We start from the raw sequence: 21,042 nt of genomic DNA on the forward strand, positions 1-21,042 counted from the left end.
GCCCTAAGCCCGGACTTTGCCCATTTTTAAAAATCTGAGCCCCGTCCCCTCCCTTCCACACCACCTCAGCCGTCCTTTTTTTTTTCTCTCATACAAACTTACCTTACTGACTGCAATATTCAGTCAGATCTTCTTTTACTGTTTTCTGCCTTTGGCTCACCCAAAGGCACCAGTCATTACGGCTCCCGCAGCCTCACTCGTTCTTCTTAGCCAAATTGTCTCCACTCGACGTCAGCGCGACACTCTTAACAACATTCCACCTCCTGCTCTTCTCTGAATCCTCGTCCGGTGCGCCTTTTTTGGACCCGTTGACGCCCCCTCACGTTATTCCCTCACCTCCTGAGCTGCCGCATAGGACTTCTCTGAAGGTTCTTCCTCTTAAGGAGGAAGGGTCTAGGAGGCTTGGTCCAGTCAACCTCGGTTGCGACGTATTTCGTCCTCCCTAACGCCGCAGTCGCGTACAACTCTTTTTACAACTCTCTAATTTTAATTCGTGCTGAATCGCAACTGCACGGTTATGGCACCGACTGCGTGTGTTTCCCTTGCCGAAGTATGCAACCTCAAAAACGACTTGAACGGTCGTGACCATCTCGCCGTGGTCAATAATCATGGCGGGGACAATTTGTTGCAATCCCGGTTGACGGCCAAGGATCTGGTCATGGATATGTTGAAGAAGCGCGCCGCCGAGGTGGATGTTGACCGGTGCGATCCTGGTGAGGAGGATGCTTTCTATGTTGCGGATATGGGGGAGGTCTATCGCCAGCACATGCGCTGGAAGATGAACTTGGGCCGCGTCAAGCCTTTCTATGGTATATCCCACTCGCCTCCCCGTCGGTCAATTCGTACTAACAAGGACCCTCTAGCTGTCAAGTGTAACCCGGACCCCGAGGTCCTCCGTCTCATGGCCCAACTTGGCAACGGATTCGACTGTGCCTCCAAGTCTGAGATCGATCTGGCCCTTCAGACGGGCATCGATCCCACCCGCATCATCTACGCTCAGCCCTGCAAGACCAAGTCCTACCTACGCTATGCCAAGGAGGTTGGCGTCAAGCAGATGACCTTTGACAATGCCGATGAGCTGTACAAGATCAAGGCCACTTTCCCGGATGCGGAGCTGTACCTCCGTATTCTGACCGACGACTCCACCAGCCTTTGCCGATTGAGCATGAAATTCGGTGCTTCCATGGACGTGGCTCCTCAGCTGCTCGAGTTGGCTCACCAGCTCGAGCTCAAGGTCGTTGGTGTGAGCTTCCACGTCGGATCCGGCGCCGAGGACCCCCGCGCTTTCCTGAAGGCTGTCCAAGATGCTCGTCTCGTGTTCGATCAGGCTACCGAGATTGGCCATGAGCTGCACACCCTCGACGTGGGCGGCGGCTTCTGCCAGGAGACCTTCGAGCAGTTCTCGGGCTACCTGAGTGACGCGCTGGAGACGTACTTCCCTCCGAGCGTCCGCATTATCGCCGAGCCCGGCCGCTACTACGTTGCCAGCGCCTTCACTCTGGCCGCCAATGTCATTGCTCGTCGCGATGTTCCCGACCCGGCGGATCCTTCCCGGAACGCGTACATGCTCTATCTCAATGACGGCGTGTACGGCAATTTCTCGAACATCATCTTCGATCACCAGCACCCCGTCGCGCAGGTCCTGCTCTCGGCAGCTGACGACTCCCAGCCTGGTACTCCAAACTCTGCGACTTTGGAGAACATCCCGTACTCGATCTGGGGTCCCACCTGCGACGGTATCGATGTTATTACCGAGCGCATCGATCTGCCGGGCCTGCTGAACACCGGCGACTGGCTCTATTTTGAAGATATGGGCGCGTATACCAAGTGCAGTGCCACTCGCTTCAATGGATTCTCCGATACCCACGAGGTGATCTACATCTCGAGCGAGAGTGGTGCTTCGGCCCTCCTCAACTACTAGTATTGTATCTGATGGTTTCTATACTGCCTGTTTTCTTCACTTATCCACTCGTTTGTCCTTGTTTGGAAATATATTGGCTTTTTGTGTACCTTCCCTTGTTGGCAGGTCACGTTAATATACAGTACTTGCTGCATTTACTGCGTTTGCCACCAAAAAGTTTCTTGTCTAGAGTTCTAATAGATTGGAGCTTCTTTGCACCTCGACAGTTGCCATTTCATGCCTGCATAGACCTTTTAATGCCGGGGTCATATCTGACCTGGGGATGTTATACGAAGAGTTGGATGTTCGAGTTGTCATGCACTCGGTCATTTCTATTCATCTATTCTATCCAGTAGTTGTATGGTATCATCAAACATGTCCAAAACCCTCGACACATCTGTACAAGCATGCCACTGGAGCCAGCTCCATGTGTGTCCAAACATCTAGATCAACCGCTCAACAGTCAACTCGCCCGCGGCTACGTCAGTCGCTTGCAACAGGCCGCCCGCCTCGAGCTTCTTCTTCCACTTGGTCGACTCGTACCGTGCCAGAATAAACGTCAAACGAGCGGCAGCACTTTCATCCGCCGACTCCGCAACAACGCTGGACGGCGTGCAAGTCCAACGCCCAAACGCCCCATTGAGAATGTAGTACTGGACTCCCTCGCCCTTGACCCTCTTCTGAATATCATCCGAAGTCTCAGCAGGCGGGTTTTGCGCATCAGCGCGGAAAATCCCTTTGATGCGGTACACCTCCTCCCGCGGCGCCAACGAAAGAAGCTTCTCAAGCGCCTCAACATCAACCGTCTTCCCTTTCAACACAACACTCAGCACTTCAACCTCCGACTGATGATCATGCTTATGCTCATGGCCATGTTGATGATCATGCTCCTCCTTCGTAAACAGCGCCCCGTCAATCCCAAGCAAAACATCCACATCCACAACCCCCCTTGTCAGACTTGACCCACGGCGTCTCGATCCCCAAATCGCCCACCCGATCAAGACAGACGTCAAACCGTTGCTCGGGCACGGATTCCCACTTATTAAAGACAATCAAATCCGTATACTTCGCCTGGATCTTCGCCGTGTACGACGTATCCTCATATCCCTCCCAATTCTCAACGTCAATCACGCTAATGACGCCGTCGAGAATGAACTCGCCTTCTCCCTCCCGCGACAGCCGGTTCACTTCCATGGCGAGTGTGGCGGGGAACGCGCTCCCGGAGGTTTCGATCACGATGCGGTCGGGCGAGACGGTGTCGCGGAGTTGTTGGAGTGCGTCGCTGAGTTGGCCGACTAGGTTGCAGCAGATGCAGCCGTTGAGAAGTTCACGGACGCCGGAGATTGATTGCGTGGAGGCGAGTTGGGAGTCGACGGCGACGTCGCCGTATTCATTTTTGAGGAGGGCGAGTTTGTAGGTGGTTGGGAGTTGGGGGATTAAATTGAGGAGGAGGGTTGTTTTGCCGGAGCCCAGGAATCCGGTGATGATTGTCACTGGAATTGGTGCCATTTTGAGGGTTTAAAGGTGAGGATGAGTTGGGTTGGACTTGGAGGAAGTTTGAAGAGATTCGGCGATGCGGCGGGGCACGTGGGGCGGTCCCTGGATTGCCCGTTTGGGTGGAAAGTCGGTGACATCAGCGCTGATTGTCGACCTTAGTAGTGAATGGTGAATGACCGTGTAAATCCTGACATCTTCGTATGCCTCGCGATGCACACCCAAGTGCTCTCGGACCAGACTTTCCACTCGACATCTTTATCTGTAAAACTGAAAGAAGCCAAGGTATACTTAAACTAGATGGGAGAATAAGCTGCATGCTCCCTGTCGAATTTTCCCTCAATCTTGCTATCCTGGACTATTATATCAACTCCAAATGCTTGGCCATAAATAGTTTGCCCTGGTAGATCACATGAGCATTCCCCTCATCTGAGCCATCAGCAGTTGGGGGAAACCCGGGACGTGCAGATGGCCAGCGAACCATAGGACGCCAAGTTGCGGGTGATCGATGAGCTCCACTGAATCGATCTAAGCTATTGAGACTGGTCATGTTCATGTGTCTGGGGTCTCTGCGCGATTGCCGCTTTCTCGTTGGATATAGAAAAGGCAATTCGCCAGTTCGTTTTAAGGTTTCGCACGAGAGGACGTACCCTTCTGGTTCGGCCATATGTCGGAGCCGACCACGCTCGATTTCGCTTTTTTCCCGCATTCAGTAGATTTGGAATCGCGGTGTGATATGAATCTACGATACAAATTATTGGATCATGAATTCGTGAAACCTACCCCGACTTGAGTAAAACTTAACTGGTATTACCCAATGAAGACGCCCCGCGTCAAGTTTCCTACGAATCACTAGCACAAAATGAACCTCATTCCGGACGAGCCAATTCCGCCTCTTGCAGGAAACGAATGCGAGGATAGGGGCTGCTAGATAAACGCTGATTATGCCGGTTCAACATTCGATAGCTTGCTCTCCTCAGTCTTCATCTCTTCACTTCCTTATGCACGTCATGAGTGCTTCACCCTCCGAGCAGCAACTGCCGGGAAAGAGCATGAGAGATATTTCGCCCAGGCCTTACCATGACAAGTGTCCTCGTCATGGGAATGTAACTGCTATAGACCCCCGAAGTTCTCCTATCGAGGTAAATTCTAGCAATGAATTCTTTCACATCCGCTGTCGCTAAATCTATCTACTTGTTGAACAACAGAACCAGGAGCAGATGGATCAGGAGTCCGATTCCGACGAACCACATATGCACGTCTCCAATGACTTGGCACAAGCGATTCGGGCCTTGAAGGAGGAGAGTTCCCAACTCGGGTCGCAAGCGGCAAATGTTACGAGACGCTGCCAGGAAATAGAGGCACATTTCACGGCCCTCCAAAGGGAGAATCAGCGACTGAGGGGGGGCGAATGCGTTGACGGAAACGTGTCTTCGGCGAGAACGGGAGAAAAGCGAGTTTTACCTACAACGTTGTGCCGATCAAGAAGGCATACTGTCGTATTTCCGCAAAGATTTCTCCCGCCTTCAATACTGGATGGGCGACCTTCGTGACACCTGGGAGGACATCGGGTCTGCAGGAGGCCAAAAGTAACTTCTGTACCTACTCGAATCGAGTGCAACTTAATACGTAATTTCTTCGGCATTTCTTTCGCCTTTCCAAAGATAACTTACGGGTTAAGGTCCATTTTTTGCTAGATATCAGCCGACACCAAGCATCCATCTATCGGAATATTCTCGGGATACATTAGATTCGCGGAATTTGAGCGCGTGACCGAATTTGAAGATGTCGTGATATACTGTACTTGGCGGACTATGTTCGCCTTGGTACTGCGCATGTGGGCTTGCGGAGGTTAATAGATTCTGTCCAATTCTTTAAATGTTCTATACTTCGGGCTTCTAACGCCCCGAACCTTAACTCCGGAAGGATAGCGTAAGATCTCATAGATCGCAAAGCCGAAGATGGATTATTTGATCGGTAGAACTATGCATCGGTAACGAGCGACAAGGAGCCAACATATTTATGGCTCCATTCAGCTGTCTGCCCCCGGTTTAATTGAACATATCTAATGAGCATTTTACTATTCAAAAAGTAGCATATGTCCTTCTTCCGAGTGGCCGCCATCCGCACTGTACCCCCTTCATAAAACAGTCCCTCATTAGAAAGAATAAACCCCCAAAAATTAAATCCCAGGGGCCGATCTCCGCCATTTTCTACTATACCAAACCCATCCGTTGCACAACGCGTAACGGAACCCCATAAATGGGGCACGATGGGTCCAACGACGTCATTGCCAGGCACGATCGGCCACAAGAAAAACAGCAGACCCGCGCTAAGTCCCTCACGCCATGATCTCAGTCGAGATCGCCCTACCACAGCGCGCATTATTTCTGCTGCCTAGCATTGTATATATACATACATACCCTACTCCACATCCAGACCGATGTCATAACGCCGGCTAAATTTGACACTTGCCTCAGCCCTACGTCAAAAGCCGTTCAGCCTTACAGTCTTGGTTTCTGTTCTCATTTTACCTTTTCCCTTGTTTCTTTGCATACCTAGTTCCCTTCTCCGAGGTCTCGGGACTTTGCTACACACCGTATAGAATGGGCTCCGACAACACCGGCTCAACTTCGACCAAGACCGACACAGCTGCCCAGGAACGAGGGGATCTTGGCAGTGCGAAACACCAATTCAATGGGGGTACCGGGTCCTCACTCTCGGATACCAAGGAAAACCTGGTCACCGTGGCGAGTGACACCGTCAATACCGTGAAAGAGATGCTTCTTGAAGGCGTCCCTGCTGCCGCGGAGGCTTTGCAGAGTGCGGAGGAGCGCATTCGGTCTCTTGCGAGTGGGAATGAGGATAACAACGAACAAGGTTTGTGTTCTTGGTTTAGTTTAGCTGGATGCTTTGTTAATATGTATTTGGCAGCGCCGGACGAGAATATGGAATCGCATGCGCAGGATGTCGAGCGCATTGACCAGATGGATACGGAGCAGATTTGCGATTTTCTAAGGGACAAGCATAGGAGTACGAAGCCTCCACCGTCGATAAATTGAGAAATATTTGGATATTCGATTCGGGTTATTTTGTCACACAATTGAGCGGCATGGGTGTTCTTCGGAGTCATTGGATTGCATTGTAATTTTTAGGGTGTACATACGTCTACGGCGAGCAATTTCTGTTCATACAAACTTCTTGATTACCTTTAGGTTTGGGAAACGCTGAAGTAGAAAGAACTTCATTGTCCAGGGGAATCATTAAGTAAACTAGGCTTTCAGAGGCGGCAGTCCCATCGGCGAGCCATAAAAATCTAACAAATCCTCTTCCTCTTCCACATCAAGCATGTTCTCAACTTCCGACTCTTCCTCGGGTGCCTTGATAGCAGCACGAGAAGGTCGATTCCGAGCCAAATTTGTCACCGAAGCGGGTGTCCCTTCGGACTCAAAGGCCTCGTGCGCCTCTTCGCGAGGAAGACGGAAAGCCGGAAATCCGTCCGGGGCACGCTCAGCGCGGTCCATAATCTCGTTCATGTATTTGCGGACTTCATCAGCCGGCTTGACGACACGTGTCAGAGGCTCGAGAATTCGCGGGTTGCTGGCGTGGACCCGGAATGTGACGGGCTGCCAGTATTCCTTGAGGTTTGCGTCGTTGACGGCAGGCTGCCCGGGAGTGCCGGGAGTGCCGGGCGTACCTGAAACGGCGAGATTGGGGTTGACGCCTGTCTTATCGGTGGGCCCTGTCTTCTGAGGAGTGCCCGTGGGGTTTGCTGGGATGGGGGTTGGCGGTTCGGTGGCGTCTTTGCCTTTGCCCTTCTTGGATTTGGAGGCCTTGCTTTTCCCGCGACTCGTGGCCGGCTCGCCTTCCGGTTCGATTGGGAAGGGTTTGGAGGGATCAACTTTGCGCACGACGAGGAAGGATGCTAGGATGACGTTCTCGTTCGGTATCCATTCCAGGATTGAATGTTCCGGGAACAGATAGCGGTCACCCGAGCCAGCATGACCAGAGTTCACGTTTCCGTACGGGGTGAGAGGAGAGGTAAATTCAAAAACGACGGCCTTGTATGCAACGCGAGCCGGAGCTTGTGGAGGCGCAGGCGGACGGTAGTAGGGCGTGGGAGATCCGTACTGTGAAGGGCGGGACTGTATAGGTGGTTGGGGAGTATAGGCCTGTCCAGGCCGGGGCGGTTGTTGGAAATTGTCCGGGGTTTGAACAGGGTGAGCTGCAGAACCCTGCGGTTGAGACCCTGCGTTGGGAGCAGGGGAGCCGGCAGGACCCGGGGTCGCCGATGGAGTTGAAGCTGACGGCTGCGTTGTAGTGGGCGTGGCTTGCAGGTTATTCGTGCCTGGTTCCTGTTTGATAGGCGCCGTAGTGCTCTGGGAGGTAGCGGGAGGTTGAGTCGGTGCCGGTGTTTTAGACTGGCTGCCAGATTGTGTTCCTTCAGATGGTGATGTAGCCGGCGCGGCTTTCGATTCTGATGATGCTGGCTGCTTCTCAGATTCTTTAGATGGTGTTTCAGCCGCCGCCTGAGACTTAGATCCCTGTTCCTGCGATGTCTTCGTTCCTAATTCTTGCTTTTGTTGAGACTCGGGTTGCGCGGGGGCCGCTTTTTCTTGTGACGCTGGCGTACCGGGCTGCGACGCCGGCTGTGGTGTTGCTGTTTTGGCTGCGCTTTGCTGCTGTTCCCTGGCCTTGATGATTGCGTTGAGCTCATCAATGTGAGCCTGGAAAGCGCGGAGTTGCTCTTGTGAGGCCTGGCTGGATGCAACAACTCTCATCAGCGCCTTCAGCTCTGGGTCCGCGGCCGCTCGCGTAGCAAGCATCTGAATGACTGGGTCGGGGCTTGGCTTCGCAGGCTGGCTAGGCTGTCCGTTCGGCGCCTGCGATGGCCGCTGCCCCGACAGAGATGGCCCATGCTGCGGCCCACGTTGTTGAGGTGTCTGATGGCCTTGTGAAGGGCGGCCGGACGAAGCAGGAGAATATGGAGGGCGTTGTTGGTTCGGAGAGGGATAAGGCGGGTATCGTTGAAAGTTGTTTGGGCCATTGTAGTGCATCATCGGGCGCGGGGGCGCATATTGAAGCGGCTGCGGGTGCGCATTGGGGTCTTTGACAGTGTACATCATGGCGTCGAAGTAGTGAGGACCAATGGTGACGTCGCAAAGTCCAACCTTTACCATGGAGTCTTTCGGCGGGTTGTTCCTTTCGATCTGCTCGCGCTTCGTCTTCTTCGGCTTCGTATAGTATCGAACCAGAATGCCATCGCTTAACCATTTCTTCTTGGATCGTTCGAGTGATGCGAGTAATACTCCGCTGCATGATCGAACACGGTCAGCTTGAGACAACTTTGCGAGGATTTGATGATCAAACCTTTCTGCGATGGACTGGTAGTCTGTGTCGGACAGGGATTCTGGCTGTCGCACGCGCCTCACCGGCAATGGTTCACCATCCTTGAGCTTCGTGGGTAGAGGTGCCTCGACAGGCTCAGGCGGCTGCGATGGGACGCGAGGAGTGGGAACCTTCTTCTTTGAAGACTGGGGCGTGACGGCTTCGGAGACACGTCGCTTGGCCGCGGGCTCGCGTCCAGCGCGTGGAGGTTGTTTCCGTTTCTCGGCCATTGCGGATACCACACAAATAGTATAGGTGTGTTCACGGTGCGATCATCCTAGGGAAAGTCGCGGATGTCGGGGAGGTGGAAGGGGGAAAAAGCGTGACGCGATAAAGTGGCACCTTATCGGCCGCTGCCTCCGCGCTTCCCCGTTGACACCGCGCGATGGTTGAGCTGCAGTCTATTTTTAAAAAGGCCTACTGGACCCTTGCGGCCGGTGGTCTGGTCTATGTGCTATTTGTCTGTGCGCTGACCTGGCCTGAGGTCCAGCGTTTGTATGTACTCGTGGCCTCGGACGCGTGTAGCATGGCTAATCGGCGTGCAGTGCCCTCTACGCCAATAAGGTCAACCCCAGCCTCTGGCAGGATGTGAACCAAGTCGAGCAATTTGGGTTCCTGGGTATGTATAACAAGCATCCACTCAACTACTGCCACTGACTTTTTCAGAATCCCAAGTTCAGCCCTTCCATTTGGTGACGCCCGACAATGAGACACTGTACGGCTGGCATCTGATTCCCCTGCATCTCTGCCGCGAGTACGAGCAGGATTTGATCGAAAATCTTCCCAACGGCCCTGCACAGGACTACACGCAGACAGTTGCTTATAAGAGTCTGGCCAATGACCCCAATGCTCGGGTCGTGGTGAGCTGTAAGTACCAGAGCACTTTGAATCCGTTCAAGCTTCTAACCTCGTGTCCTAGTCCATGGTAATGCAGCTCATCTCGGCTCTGCTCAGCGTCCGGCCACGTATAATGCCATGCTGAGCTTGTCTACACCGTCTAACCCAGTTCATGTCTTTGCAATTGACTATCGCGGTTTCGGAGTGTCGACTGGCAGCCCCACTGAAGAAGGCCTGATTACCGACGGCGTCTCACTCATCAACTTTTTGACAGCGGGACCCTTGAAGGTTCCCACATCTCGCATTGTGATCATGGGTCAGAGTTTAGGAACAGCGGTCACAGCGGCGGTGGCTGAGCGCTATACTTTCGGGTCTCCCGACCGAACTAAGATCCAACCCGCCATCAAGGACGCAGAACCATTTGCAGGTGTGATTCTGGTAGCGTCTTTCAGCAATGTCGCGAACGTCATCGAGTCCTACAGTATCAAAGGCCTCACGCCTCCGATGCTATCGCCATTGATCGGATACCCACGCTTCCAGAAATGGGTCTTGGGTCACATTGTGGACCGCTGGGACACGATGGCAAGACTTCAGCGCCTGACGGGCATTGTCCCGGATACCTCTGGCCTGGGACACAAGGATCTCGATTTAAGTATCATTCACTCCTCAAATGACATCGAGATTCCTTGGTATGAAGGCCGTCGTAATTGGGCGGCTGCCACAGGCGAGGATATCCAAGATGCGCCGGGGGGTTTGACTTACGAGAGGACCGAAGCCGGCAAGCCTGTTAGTGAGGTGAAAATTTGGGAGAACAAAATTACTGGGAAAGACGGAACCACGGCCTTGAAAAAGGTGCGCTGGGAGCGTGTGCGATACGGAGGTATGTTGAAGGACTCAAATCCTTAATCCCTTGCTATCACTTTTGATGCTAACAACGTAAATTTTGAAGGCCATGACCGCGTTGCGACATTCTCTGTTGCTGGTCTTGCAGCTCTCAGGGCTTTCGAAAAATGATGTTGAGGTCTCTTTTCTCATGATACCCTTTTCAAGAGTTGTATATTTTCAGGAATAGACAGGAATATGCTATACCAGGCAAGAAGAATTACCGTCATCGCATACGAGTTATATATCTGGAAATCGTTTCTGGGGTTTGCCAATCATTTTCTAAACACTTCCCTGCGTCCAAACGCGCACTCCCTCATCCATGGTCAATATACACCGTTTTAGATACCATCTTGACATGTACTAGACTCGAATGAAAGATCAACCCTTCATTCACTCCAATTCCTTATTGTCTTGAACTCGATCGACTCCTTGAACGTGACACTCCTGACGACGGTTGATGTCGAGCAACATCCCATTCCCGCATCTGCGACCTGTGTTTGCGTAGGTTTTGTTCCGGCGAGCCGCGCTTCTTATCTTTGGATTCATCTCGTTTCTCTTTTGCTTGCTGTTCTTCCTCTCCTGTCTCGTATTCATCAAGGCCGAGGAGGCTTGAGAGGTTCGCAGCGGAGCGGTGAATACTGCTTGATCGTGGGCTCATTTTGGGTTCTTGTTGTTTATGAACTGGTTCAGGTTGAGAGTTTCAAGGAGATACAGTGGTATTATTGAGGAAAGGCATGAATTATTCGATTATTTGGCCTATTATGGCGAGGCTGTGAGGCGATACGCTTTACTCATCATGCGCACACGCTGACGCAAGGAAATCTAGTCCGAGGCCTCGGAGTTGAAGACAGACCACAGTAATATTCGAAATCAGGTTTACCACAAACTCTTAAATATTAACTCTCGAAAGATAGCTCGAAACGATAGCTCGAAACGATAGCTCGAAACTCACTACTCTAGTAGTCACTTGCACTACATGCCAGCTAGAAGCTTCTTCGGCCGTGGATAGTAGCTGCCATGACAAACGGGTATAAGCTACTATTGCCTTATAAGATTTGGTTAGAAAGGAACTCGATTAAAGAGTCCCTGGAGAAGTTAAAAAATATTCAGAAAGATGGGTTTACTTGGGCTGACGCCAACTGTATCTCTAGAGGTGGTCTTACTGGGATTTACGCGAGAAAGGTCCAGAATGCCGAGTAAAACAGACTGATCAGTAAAGAAAAATTGTCCAAGAGCCCGATCCTTTTACAGTGCCATCCATATTTAACTACTTGACTAGGAAATACATTATGTATATGGTGAAATAACTACACATTCATGATCTGCGAAACACGAACAGCATTCTCATCTTTAACCCTAATAGACATACCCTACTCCATCGGCTTCCTCTCAAACAACTTCAGAACATGCTCATTCCCACAAGCAGCCGCAACATCTACACTTGTCCTTTGCATCCCATCCTCAGCCATAGGATCCAACCCTGATTCCATCAAACGCTTAAATCGCCTCACGCCTACCGAAGTAGATATTAGGCCGTTTCCCAAGTGCAACATCTTAGGTGCTATGCCCGCGAGAATATGAAGCAATGTCGACCCATCATTGTTCCGCACAAAGATGTCAGCACCTGAATCTTCGAAGAAGTTGAATGTCGGGGTCTTGTACGTCTTCTCTCCAGGACTGCCGCATAGCCGCTCGTTGCCGACTTGAATGAACTTAAAAAGTGGTGTTTCTCCTCTGTCGTTTCGAGTGTTGATGTCGACTCCGGCTTCAAGGAATCGTTTGAACAGAGCCTCGTTCCATTTATACGTGGTCTGGACGAAGTGGTGAAGGGCAGTGTCTCCGTTGCTGTCTGGTTGGATGGGACCAGCTCCGTTGTCCAGAAGCAGCTCAACGTAAACATGTGAGCTAGCGCGCACAGCGTAGTGTAGAGGTGCTTTACCATCGTGATCAAATTAGTGGACGAGATTTGGGTTGGCGACCATGACTGCGCGCAGGATCTCGGAAAGGGAGGCATCAAACCTTGGGTTCCCGATGTGATGTAGGATACTTTTGCCATCGTTGGCTTGCGCCATGGCGTCAGCACCACGATTGATGAGTTCTTCGAATATTTTCTTGATATCCATGTCTTCCACTTTGCTAGAGGCGTAGCTCAGGCTTCTCTGATAAAATTTCGATGCAGCTGAGAGCATGGTGGACCCATTTTCATCACGGCGTTCAATATCCAGAGATGGCAGCTGGAAAAATGGTTTGACGATTTGGCCAGTGCTTGTAATTTCATGAATTATAGTGCCGGTTGTGCAGAATAAATCTCTGGGCGCGGAACTAAGTGGTGCAGACCAGTTGGAAAATGTCGCAAACGGGTCTGCTCCGTATCTGAGAAGAACTCCCACCATTTGCGCTCTGATTTGAGGACCTGGACTCTTGCGTTTGGAATTGCGGGAAATGGCTGCCAATAATAGTGGGAACCTTTATTATGCTATGAAGTAAGTGTGTTACATCTTGAAAAGGAAGTGGTCGTGGATGAAGAAGACGAACAGAGAAGTGAGCAATGTGGGAGTCAATATGGACAGCTCCGCTGTCTACAGTAAAATTTACAACTTTCTCCATGGCCTTGGGAACTTAGCACGAAATGAGTTTAAAACTACGCCATATGCCAAAACAACTATAAAATCAACATTAGTTTACACCGCCTGTCGGGTAATATAGTTTCCTAAATCAACGTACCAATATAAAGTTATGGATGAATCCATAACCGAACCTCGGCTACAGATGAACTATGCTGACTCATCTTGCGGGGAATGGGGAGCTTCTGGGGAGCTTCCATAAACTTGCTTCTGGTTTCTGAAGCTACCGATACATAAACTGCACTGCATCAAGGAAACAAATTACAGTGCACGTTCACTATGCCCAGTCCAAAGATCACCCTCTACGTGGACGTTGTCAGCCCGTTCGCGTATATCGCATTCCACGTGTTACAGGCAAGCTACTATCCACCCTCCAAGAAAACCGGTCTAACAAACTCCAGAACTCATCAACATTCGCCAAAGTTGACGTAACTTATGTCCCAATCCTCCTGGGAGGTCTGATGCAAGCCTGCAACAACTCGCCACCCATTAACATCAAAAGTTCGACCGACCTTACTCCCCTTTGTTCCATCCAAGCTCCAACTGACAATTCCCAGACAAGGACAAATGGATCAACAAAGAGCGCGAGAGATGGGCCAAGTATTTCTCAGTCCCCATAGCCGACAAGGTACCTGATGGTTTCCCGATACGGACACTAGCGGTGCAGCGCGCATTGTGTGCACTTTCACAAAAGGCGCCCGCGAAGCTTCCTGCCGTTCTTGAGGGATTGTATCGCGCGTTCTGGGTTGAGAGGAACTCCAAGGTTGCGGAGCCGGAGGGCTTTGCTCCTATTATGGAGAATGTGCTCGGCAAGCAGGATACGCAGGAGATTATATCAGCTGTGAGTTGCTGTCTGCTCTTTGCAGTTATTATTCTGGAACCTCGGATCTGACTATTCTATAGATGGGCCAGCCTGACGTCAAGGGCCTTTTGATGTCTAACACTGACAGAGCCTTCAAGGAAGGAGCCTTTGGTCTTCCTTGGTTTGTATGCACCGACGCGAATGGCAAGACGGAGGGATTCTGGGGCATTGATCATCTCGGCCAGTTGGTTGATTTCCTTGGTTTAGACCGGAGTCAAGATGCCGGGTTCAAGGCTCTGCTTTAATGGGCTTGGAAGTTGCCATACATTGTAAATATCAGAAATGAACTTGTTGCGTTATTAATTTGTTCTTCAATGTGCAATCACTCTAACGCCGAACCCCAGCTCACATCAAAATGAAACGCAAAGGAATGGAATTCGGCTTCAAACACTGCCACCAGGTCTCCCCTGGTCCCCAATAATCCCCGCCGTCTCCAATAGCCATCGCGCACTCTCTTGCGCCGAGTCGCCAGCTCCGGTCTTCAGATTGATATTTCGTCGCCTCTCTGCCTCGCGTGCCTCAAACTCCCACTTTGCTCGTTGCGCGTCTATTGCGCTAGAACCAGAGTCTGATTCAGATGCCTGGGGGTCGGGGACGACGCCCCAAATCTCGAGAGAGTAGATGTCTAACCGAGTCTTCGTTGGTTTTTCATCGGGAGATGCAGTGCCTGAGGGCAGGAAGACACCATCGTGTCCTACAGGCGCGACGTGCAGCTCTGCTGATTCAAGGTTAACGTCGATGAGTAGACTTGCTGCCCCATGCGGGCTGGGATGTGTCTGGTGGCTGCGAGAGGGTGGGGGTATCTGACAACCGATGGCGATGCCGGAGTGTGTCGAAAACCACGCTGCTGGGAGGTTCTGCTTCTTCTCAATAGATGGCGACGGGTTTCCGGGGAGGACTTGGTGTTTGGGGCATAGCTGGAAGAGACAGGGGAGTGAATTGGAGGCTTGGGATGTGGAAGTGCTGTGCGTTGAGGAAGAAGACTTCCATGTTTGCGGGAGATAGGCACCGAGTGTGATGAGCTCCTCGCCGTCGCCCTCAGGTGCACCTTGAAGGATGAGCAAAGATGCGGATTGCCAGGAAAGGACGTGGTGGGAGAAGGATGTTAAGGAGGAGCCGTGGGCAGATGTCGAGAAGACCGGATGGAGACGAACGTCGTTTCGGAAAAGGTTGAGCGATGCCGAGGCTGAAGGCAAGAAGAATGAGATATGTGACAGAAGTGTCGAGTTTAAAATTGTGGACTCAAAACTGCCCGGAAGCATAATTGGCGCAGGTGGAGGAATATTTTCAGTCTTCTCGTCCGTTTCCTCAATGGTGTCCTCTTCCTGTCCCTCGTTCCCTTGTTTTCGGGAAAGGTTCAGATTCTTGCTGAAAAGAAGGTGCTCGAATAACGGTGTAAGGGGGTCAAAAAGGTACGGCAAAGATGATGAGATTGTTCGAGCGAAAGCCCGATACGAGATGCCACCATCATTCTCCTCCGGCGAAAACGCCGCAATGATACTGTCTGCCTCTTTTTGAAGTGCCTCAACTCTTTCCGCAGATAGATCAGTCGTGTAGATCTGCACAGGCTCCAAAGGCTTAAGGGGCGCAATCACGAGCAGCAGCATGAGTAGTCGACGGAAGGTATCCAGAGAGATGCGGGTTTCGTAGACGGTGCGATCGACACGGTGGTCATGTTTAAACACCTCAATTGCATCTAGTGATTCTAGTGCTGCTAGCGCAAGGTCATCTTCTTCGTCTTCGTCATAGTCGTCATTTGCTGGCTCGTCAATTGAAAAGCCGGGGGCGTGAGAATTGACAGCTGAAGAATTGGCTTCTGCAACCGATTGCTCATCTTGACCAGGAGTTTCATCAGAAGCAATTCCGAGGTTCTTTCTTCCGACATCGGCGAGACTGCCAAAGAGCAGTTTGATCCGATCCTTGCGGCCTCTTCGCAACACTTTCCCGTACCTTTCGGTCAGTAGGACCGCCACCTTGACCATGGCCTCGAACGTCAGAACGCTCGGTGCCATTGAATTTTGGAATGGAAATGCGCCGAGATATGAGACCATGCGGAAAAGGACAGGCCCGGCGTCGAGGCGGTTCTCCTTGGCATCAGAGAAGCTGCCATCCGGGACGCCGAGGGTTTCCGAAAGGATTTTTTCGTTCCAATACCGGAGACCACCCTGCTCAGCGGCACGAGAGAAAAAATTGTCCTTGAAGTGCGTGAGCTCCAGTGGTGTGAAGCATTTTGTCGCAAAGCGCTCCGCGAGCACGTAACTCAGCTCCTCTGTTTACCTGTTAGGTATGGCCCCAGGTGGAAGGAATGTTAAGCAGGAGAGCTTCATGCTATGTTCATCTGAAGCTGATGACTTCAGCGAGTACAGCATATTGTTCTGCTGAACAAAATCAACGAAACTTACCAGGAGACGCTCCCTTATATTCAGCCGACTGGCCCGCGCCCATTGCTGCCGTGAATGCGGGGAGCACTCCACTGCTTCACGTTTGTGGCCGTCGTCCTCGGTGGCAGTTCAAGAAATAGAAGCAGACGTGATAGTCCGAAGCGTCAAGACGAAAGACCTCAAAGCCTCAGGAAATGAGCGGCGAAGACACAGTGGAAAGAAAGAACAATGGTCGACGTTTCAGATGACGACGTCAGATATTTCTGCCTGAGGTGTCATTTTGTGCCGGACATCGCGCGAAAACAGTTGTAAAGTGTAGAAAGTACGAGAAATACAAAGATACATGAATGTTGCGTTGAATTTTATTCGCATTTATGTTTCATATCAACGTAAAGAGATTCGTTTTTGGGGTATCCGAGATGCATTCAGATCCACTAGCCACTCGTCCCTTCCTAGAGCATGACGATACCAACGCCTCCCATCTTCTTCTCATCGGGCAGGTTCTTGTCGTTGATGCCACCTGCGACAGGTGCACAACGGTAGTTGTAAAGGTAGAAGTGGAGCTGGCCATCGCCGGCGCCGAACTTGAGCTGTTCAAGGAACAGAGGGTTGTCGTGGAGCGTGAGAGCGTTGAAAACATCGAACTTGGCCTTTAAATGTGTTAGTTAAATGCTTATCGTCGGGATGATGAGGATTGACATACCTGCTTTGCGCAGATGAGAGCATCGTTCATCAACATCAGCAGGCGCTCCTTGAGCGCGGCCTGCTTCCCGGTGAACGCGGTTTCGGTTGCGTAGTAGTAAAGGTACGCAGCGCGCACAGCCTCGTGCTTCGGGTGATCAATGACGGTGGATTCAAGGTTGTAGAACGAGACGAAATCGGTGATCTTATGAGTCTCGGGGTCTTCGACCACGTACGACCAGACAACCTGCTCCTTACCTGGCTGCTCCTTGTACACCAGCCAGTGCTCGATCTCCTCGCGAGTGAATGCCTGGTTCATGTCAAACCGGAGCGAATACCGTTCCAAAAGATCATGAACTGCATCAATATCCTTTACCTCCATCGCCCGCAGGCCGGGAGTCGAGGTGGTGCTAGGAAGGTGGTTCCGAGTGATCTGGCGCGCCTTGGTAGAGCCGTGAGGAAGGGGCGAGAAGCCGACTTCATACAGCTTCAGCCAGTCTAGCGCACGGTGGTAGTAGCGGCACGAGCTGACGGGGGTAGGCAAGATCACACCGCCCGTGTAGATAGCCTGGTAGATGCCATTGAGGTAGCAGCGACGGGTGATCTCCTTGATCAAGACCGGGGTCAGGCGCTTGGAGCGCAGCTTTTTGTGGATACAGAGGAAGTTGATCTCGGTCACCTTGATTCGCTCGCCGCGGACTCGGAGCTCCGTGGGGACACCGCAAATCGAGGCAACTAGCTTGCGCGACTTCGTAGCACGCACACCGACGTGCCATTCCTTTTTCCATCCAGGAGACATCAGGGCCCTATATCAAGAATAGTCATGGTCAGCAAGCCTGCACAGTTTATGCAATCTCCAGTGCAACAGGAGAGCTATCGTACCAGTGCAAAAACGACTGCGAGTAGCTGAATCGGAACATGGCGTTATCATCTTCCACATAATGGTTGTTCAGCAGCTCATAGAGCTCCCGCAGCTCATTGTCGTCCGTCAAGTCAAGAGTGCACCACTCAAAGCCCTCAACCAGCTGGTCAGGTGTCTGGGGCACCTCCTCCGGTTTGATAATCTTAATAGGCCCCTGGGTAACAGGCTTCTTGCCCCGGTGGTCTTCAAAGCTAGGCACAGGCTGTGTCTGCCAGAACTTGTACGAGGCCATATCCTTCTGGTTCTTTCCACCGATTGCAAGCCCGGTCAACATTTGGTTAAGATCAAGGTTGGAGAGGGCCGCGGCGGCGGAGTTGGTGTCCATCTGGGCGAGTTCATTCTTCAATGCAGGGTTCGATTCCAGGAGCGACTCAATCAGCTTGGGCGGGAGCTTTTTCGTGCCGGAGGAGCCTATGTCACTGGATTCAGTCGAGTCCCAAATAGGAGGGGAAGAAGGGGGGGGTTTGGCTGCGCGGAACGAGACCGAAGTGAGAAAGACGTACCCTTGCTGTCCTGGGCGCCGACATCTTCGGGCGCATCGCGCTGAGGCGCTTTGCCTTTGTCCTGTTTCGGCATGACGTGTTGGGAAGTGAGACTGTTCAGAGAGTGGGAGAGGGAAGGAATTCGTCTGGGCCCCACGTTCAACCGTATGTAACGCGGATCGGTGGGGTGCCGAGGGGTACCCCGTTTAGATGAAACTAATAGCGTCGAAGTGAGAATAATAAATTGTTCACAGGGAAGACATGGTCAGACGTTTTACTTCGACCTATTTGTCCTAATCTCAATTCCAGTGCCCGGTGATCTAATTCCAGCTAGTTGCAGCTTGAGACATCGGCAATACAGGGCCAGATCACACGTTCTCTGATAAAACATTTCGCGGCACAATCCTCAGGACAAGTGGTCTTTGTTTTATTTGAGAAAGGACAGCTACAACTTCTAGGAGTCCACAAGAAGGTCTAGAAAACGTCTAGAAGGCAAAGGAACATCAGAAAGCATCCAGGACATCTAGAAACTGGAGACGGCAGGGCCTGTAGACGAAAAGGTCGCGTTGCAAGATGGGAATCTAATCTCGAATTGTTGAAATCCACAAACACCTCTATATGTCCGCTCTCGCGCCATGTGAAATAAAATCCTCTAGTGTTGATACAAGAATCAAAATGAAGAGAGCACCAGGCCGTCAACTCAAGTAACGAAATCAAGCGGTCTCTGTGTAGGGTTTGGTCTCAATGACGTCCAGGAAGCCGCCGACCAGGTGCAGACTGCCAGTGACAAATGTCATCACCGGTGTCTCGTCCTTCTGAAGAACCTTGCGTTCTTGCTCGGCCACATCCCGCGCAAAATCCACGGCCTCCTCGATCGTGCCAAACACTTGTGTGTGGGCCGATGGGTCGATCTCTTTCCAGGCGCTTGCAAGGGACTTTTGCACACGCAGCAATTCAAGGTCATCGGCGTTGGTGTTCATGCTAACCAGGTCAGGCCGGAAGCCTGCTTGCTTGTAGGTGATATTGGTACAGAACAAGGCGTGGGTAAAAGGTGTTGTAGAGCCAAGGGCTTCAGCAAGAGTCTCATACAGGGCCAGGGCCAGGGCCGTGCTATTCCGTGTTTGCTGGTTGAAGATCAGGACCCGTGTCTTTTTTGTGGCAAGATCGCTCGAAGACGAGTCTGCCTGGATGCGCGAGGCAAACCACTGGCCGGCTAGCCGAATACTCTCCAGCGTGTGTCCTCCATCGATGTACCAGGACACGTTTTTCTCATACCGAGTCTCGCACCGACCACCAAGACGGGTCTCCTCGAGGCCTGTCTTGAATTCTACGGGGAGAGATTCTGACATGACATGCTCCGATATGTTCGCCACACCCGTTTTTCGCAGGAATTCTGCCGCGGCCGCGACTGCCACGGAAGCATTGGTGTATTGGAAATCACCAGCCAGTCCAAGCTTCACTTGACCGGTACCAGCGCGGAGATCCGGATGCTCAGAAACAATGTCCAACTGCGAGCCCTTGTCGGCAGCACGCTGTTCCAGTACTTCGACTGCGCTGGGTGCCTGTGGTGCACTGAAACATCTTACGCCAGCCTTGATGATACCACCCTTGTGCCATGCAATTTTGTCAATTGTAGTACCCAACATCGCGGTATGGTCGATACCAAGGCTGGTGATTACCGTCGCTGTAGGGTGTTCAATCACGTTGGTACAGTCGTATTGACCGCCAATTCCACACTCGATAAGTGCAGCATCAACACCCTCGCTCAGATATGTGTGGAACGCCATGAGGGTCAAGTACCGGAAGTATTGAGGCTTTGTACCGGGGGCAGTCGGGTCCTCGCCAGCCAGCCTGGCTGACTCCTCTAGTCGGTCCCAGACTTCAAAGAAGTAGCGAGCAAATTGTTCTTCCGATAGCGGCGCGTTGTCGATCTTGATGCGCTCGCGAGCAAACCGGAGGTGCGGGGAGGTATAGAGACCGACTTTGTGGAGCCGAGGAGTCGACTGGTCTGGCTGAGGCTTCTTGTACTGAGAAAGAATGGTAGAGATAAATGCCGAGGTAGAGCCTTTGCCTTTCGTGCCAGCAACATGAACGGGGTTCAATCGATCGATGTCGGAAGGCTACAGCACAAGTCATGTCAACCTAAGCTCCCCCATACCTTGAGCATCCCTGCAGGATTTACGAACCTTGTACCCAATGCGCCGAAGCCACTCGACTGTCTCCGGGATAGAGCGCTCATTCAGTTCCTGCTGCGACGTGGACTTCTTCAGTGCCTCCACAATCGCATAATTGGTTTGCAGGGAATTGAGTGCTGTGATTGCATTCTGGGAACATTGCGCATGTCAGTAAATGGGATAAGCAAGCTGCCTTGCGTATTCCCGCGTAGCAAATCCGCGTGGAGACGTCCGGGGTGCATACCTCATATGTGCGAGTCATGGTGGCCGAGTGAGTCGAGACTCGGCGCCGTGGAAAGGACTGCCAACGAAGAGCCGTCCAAATACCTCTCATGGACAAGGGAGACCCGGCCCGCGTATTCAAGGGAGCAGGCGGGGTTGCGACAAGAAAACCCCAGCAGCTCAATGTTCT

General features: G+C 51.9%; 10 protein-coding genes across 10 annotated transcripts; 4 read left to right on the forward strand and 6 right to left on the reverse strand.

Annotated features, from left to right (window-relative positions):
- Positions 1-517: 517 nt before the first annotated feature.
- On the forward strand, positions 518-1,921 carry N7498_006511 (type III PLP-dependent enzyme; the record flags this gene model as incomplete). The annotated part of the gene is made up of 2 exons (XM_058453573.1): positions 518-809; positions 864-1,921. 2 exons carry the CDS (start codon positions 518-520, stop codon positions 1,919-1,921), a joined length of 1,350 nt encoding a protein of 449 aa, XP_058307764.1.
- A 422-nt stretch (positions 1,922-2,343) lies between these two features.
- On the reverse strand, positions 2,344-3,409 carry N7498_006512 (CobW-like GTP-binding protein; the record flags this gene model as incomplete). Its single annotated transcript, XM_058453574.1, is given in 2 exon segments — positions 2,344-2,848; positions 2,868-3,409. The coding sequence occupies 2 exon segments, from the start codon at positions 3,407-3,409 to the stop codon at positions 2,344-2,346; spliced, it is 1,047 nt and encodes a 348-aa protein (XP_058307765.1).
- A 2,591-nt stretch (positions 3,410-6,000) lies between these two features.
- N7498_006513 (uncharacterized protein) lies at positions 6,001-6,456 on the forward strand (the record flags this gene model as incomplete). The annotated part of the gene is made up of 2 exons (XM_058453575.1): positions 6,001-6,274; positions 6,329-6,456. The coding sequence occupies 2 exons, from the start codon at positions 6,001-6,003 to the stop codon at positions 6,454-6,456; spliced, it is 402 nt and encodes a 133-aa protein (XP_058307766.1).
- A 210-nt stretch (positions 6,457-6,666) lies between these two features.
- On the reverse strand, positions 6,667-9,012 carry N7498_006514 (uncharacterized protein; the record flags this gene model as incomplete). The annotated part of the gene is made up of 1 exon (XM_058453576.1): positions 6,667-9,012. One exon carries the CDS (start codon positions 9,010-9,012, stop codon positions 6,667-6,669), a length of 2,346 nt encoding a protein of 781 aa, XP_058307767.1.
- A 155-nt stretch (positions 9,013-9,167) lies between these two features.
- On the forward strand, positions 9,168-10,633 carry N7498_006515 (alpha/beta hydrolase; the record flags this gene model as incomplete). The annotated part of the gene is made up of 5 exons (XM_058453577.1): positions 9,168-9,277; positions 9,328-9,401; positions 9,449-9,649; positions 9,702-10,499; positions 10,569-10,633. The coding sequence occupies 5 exons, from the start codon at positions 9,168-9,170 to the stop codon at positions 10,631-10,633; spliced, it is 1,248 nt and encodes a 415-aa protein (XP_058307768.1).
- Positions 10,634-11,874: 1,241 nt separating this feature from the next.
- N7498_006516 (ankyrin repeat domain-containing protein) lies at positions 11,875-12,693 on the reverse strand (the record flags this gene model as incomplete). The annotated part of the gene is made up of 2 exons (XM_058453578.1): positions 11,875-12,437; positions 12,552-12,693. 2 exons carry the CDS (start codon positions 12,691-12,693, stop codon positions 11,875-11,877), a joined length of 705 nt encoding a protein of 234 aa, XP_058307769.1.
- Positions 12,694-13,407: 714 nt separating this feature from the next.
- On the forward strand, positions 13,408-14,235 carry N7498_006517 (putative 2-hydroxychromene-2-carboxylate isomerase; the record flags this gene model as incomplete). Its single annotated transcript, XM_058453579.1, has 4 exons — positions 13,408-13,473; positions 13,530-13,629; positions 13,686-13,969; positions 14,032-14,235. The coding sequence occupies 4 exons, from the start codon at positions 13,408-13,410 to the stop codon at positions 14,233-14,235; spliced, it is 654 nt and encodes a 217-aa protein (XP_058307770.1).
- A 138-nt stretch (positions 14,236-14,373) lies between these two features.
- On the reverse strand, positions 14,374-16,435 carry N7498_006518 (TLD domain-containing protein; the record flags this gene model as incomplete). Its single annotated transcript, XM_058453580.1, has 2 exons — positions 14,374-16,259; positions 16,393-16,435. 2 exons carry the CDS (start codon positions 16,433-16,435, stop codon positions 14,374-14,376), a joined length of 1,929 nt encoding a protein of 642 aa, XP_058307771.1.
- Positions 16,436-16,823: 388 nt separating this feature from the next.
- Positions 16,824-18,550, reverse strand: N7498_006519 (glycylpeptide N-tetradecanoyltransferase swoF; the record flags this gene model as incomplete). The annotated part of the gene is made up of 4 exons (XM_058453581.1): positions 16,824-17,021; positions 17,075-17,858; positions 17,935-18,385; positions 18,478-18,550. The coding sequence occupies 4 exons, from the start codon at positions 18,548-18,550 to the stop codon at positions 16,824-16,826; spliced, it is 1,506 nt and encodes a 501-aa protein (XP_058307772.1).
- Positions 18,551-19,169: 619 nt separating this feature from the next.
- On the reverse strand, positions 19,170-21,042 carry N7498_006520 (tetrahydrofolate synthase; the record flags this gene model as incomplete). Its single annotated transcript, XM_058453582.1, has 3 exons — positions 20,875-21,042; positions 20,643-20,780; positions 19,170-20,576 (listed from the first exon to the last, which is right to left on the reverse strand). The coding sequence occupies exons 1-3, from the start codon at positions 20,962-20,964 to the stop codon at positions 19,170-19,172; spliced, it is 1,635 nt and encodes a 544-aa protein (XP_058307773.1). The 5' UTR covers positions 20,965-21,042.

Source organism: Penicillium cinerascens (genome assembly GCF_028974065.1).
Source record: "Penicillium cinerascens strain IBT 15544 chromosome Unknown contig_6_segment0_segment0, whole genome shotgun sequence".
Classification (NCBI taxonomy): Eukaryota; Fungi; Ascomycota; class Eurotiomycetes; order Eurotiales; family Aspergillaceae; genus Penicillium; species Penicillium cinerascens.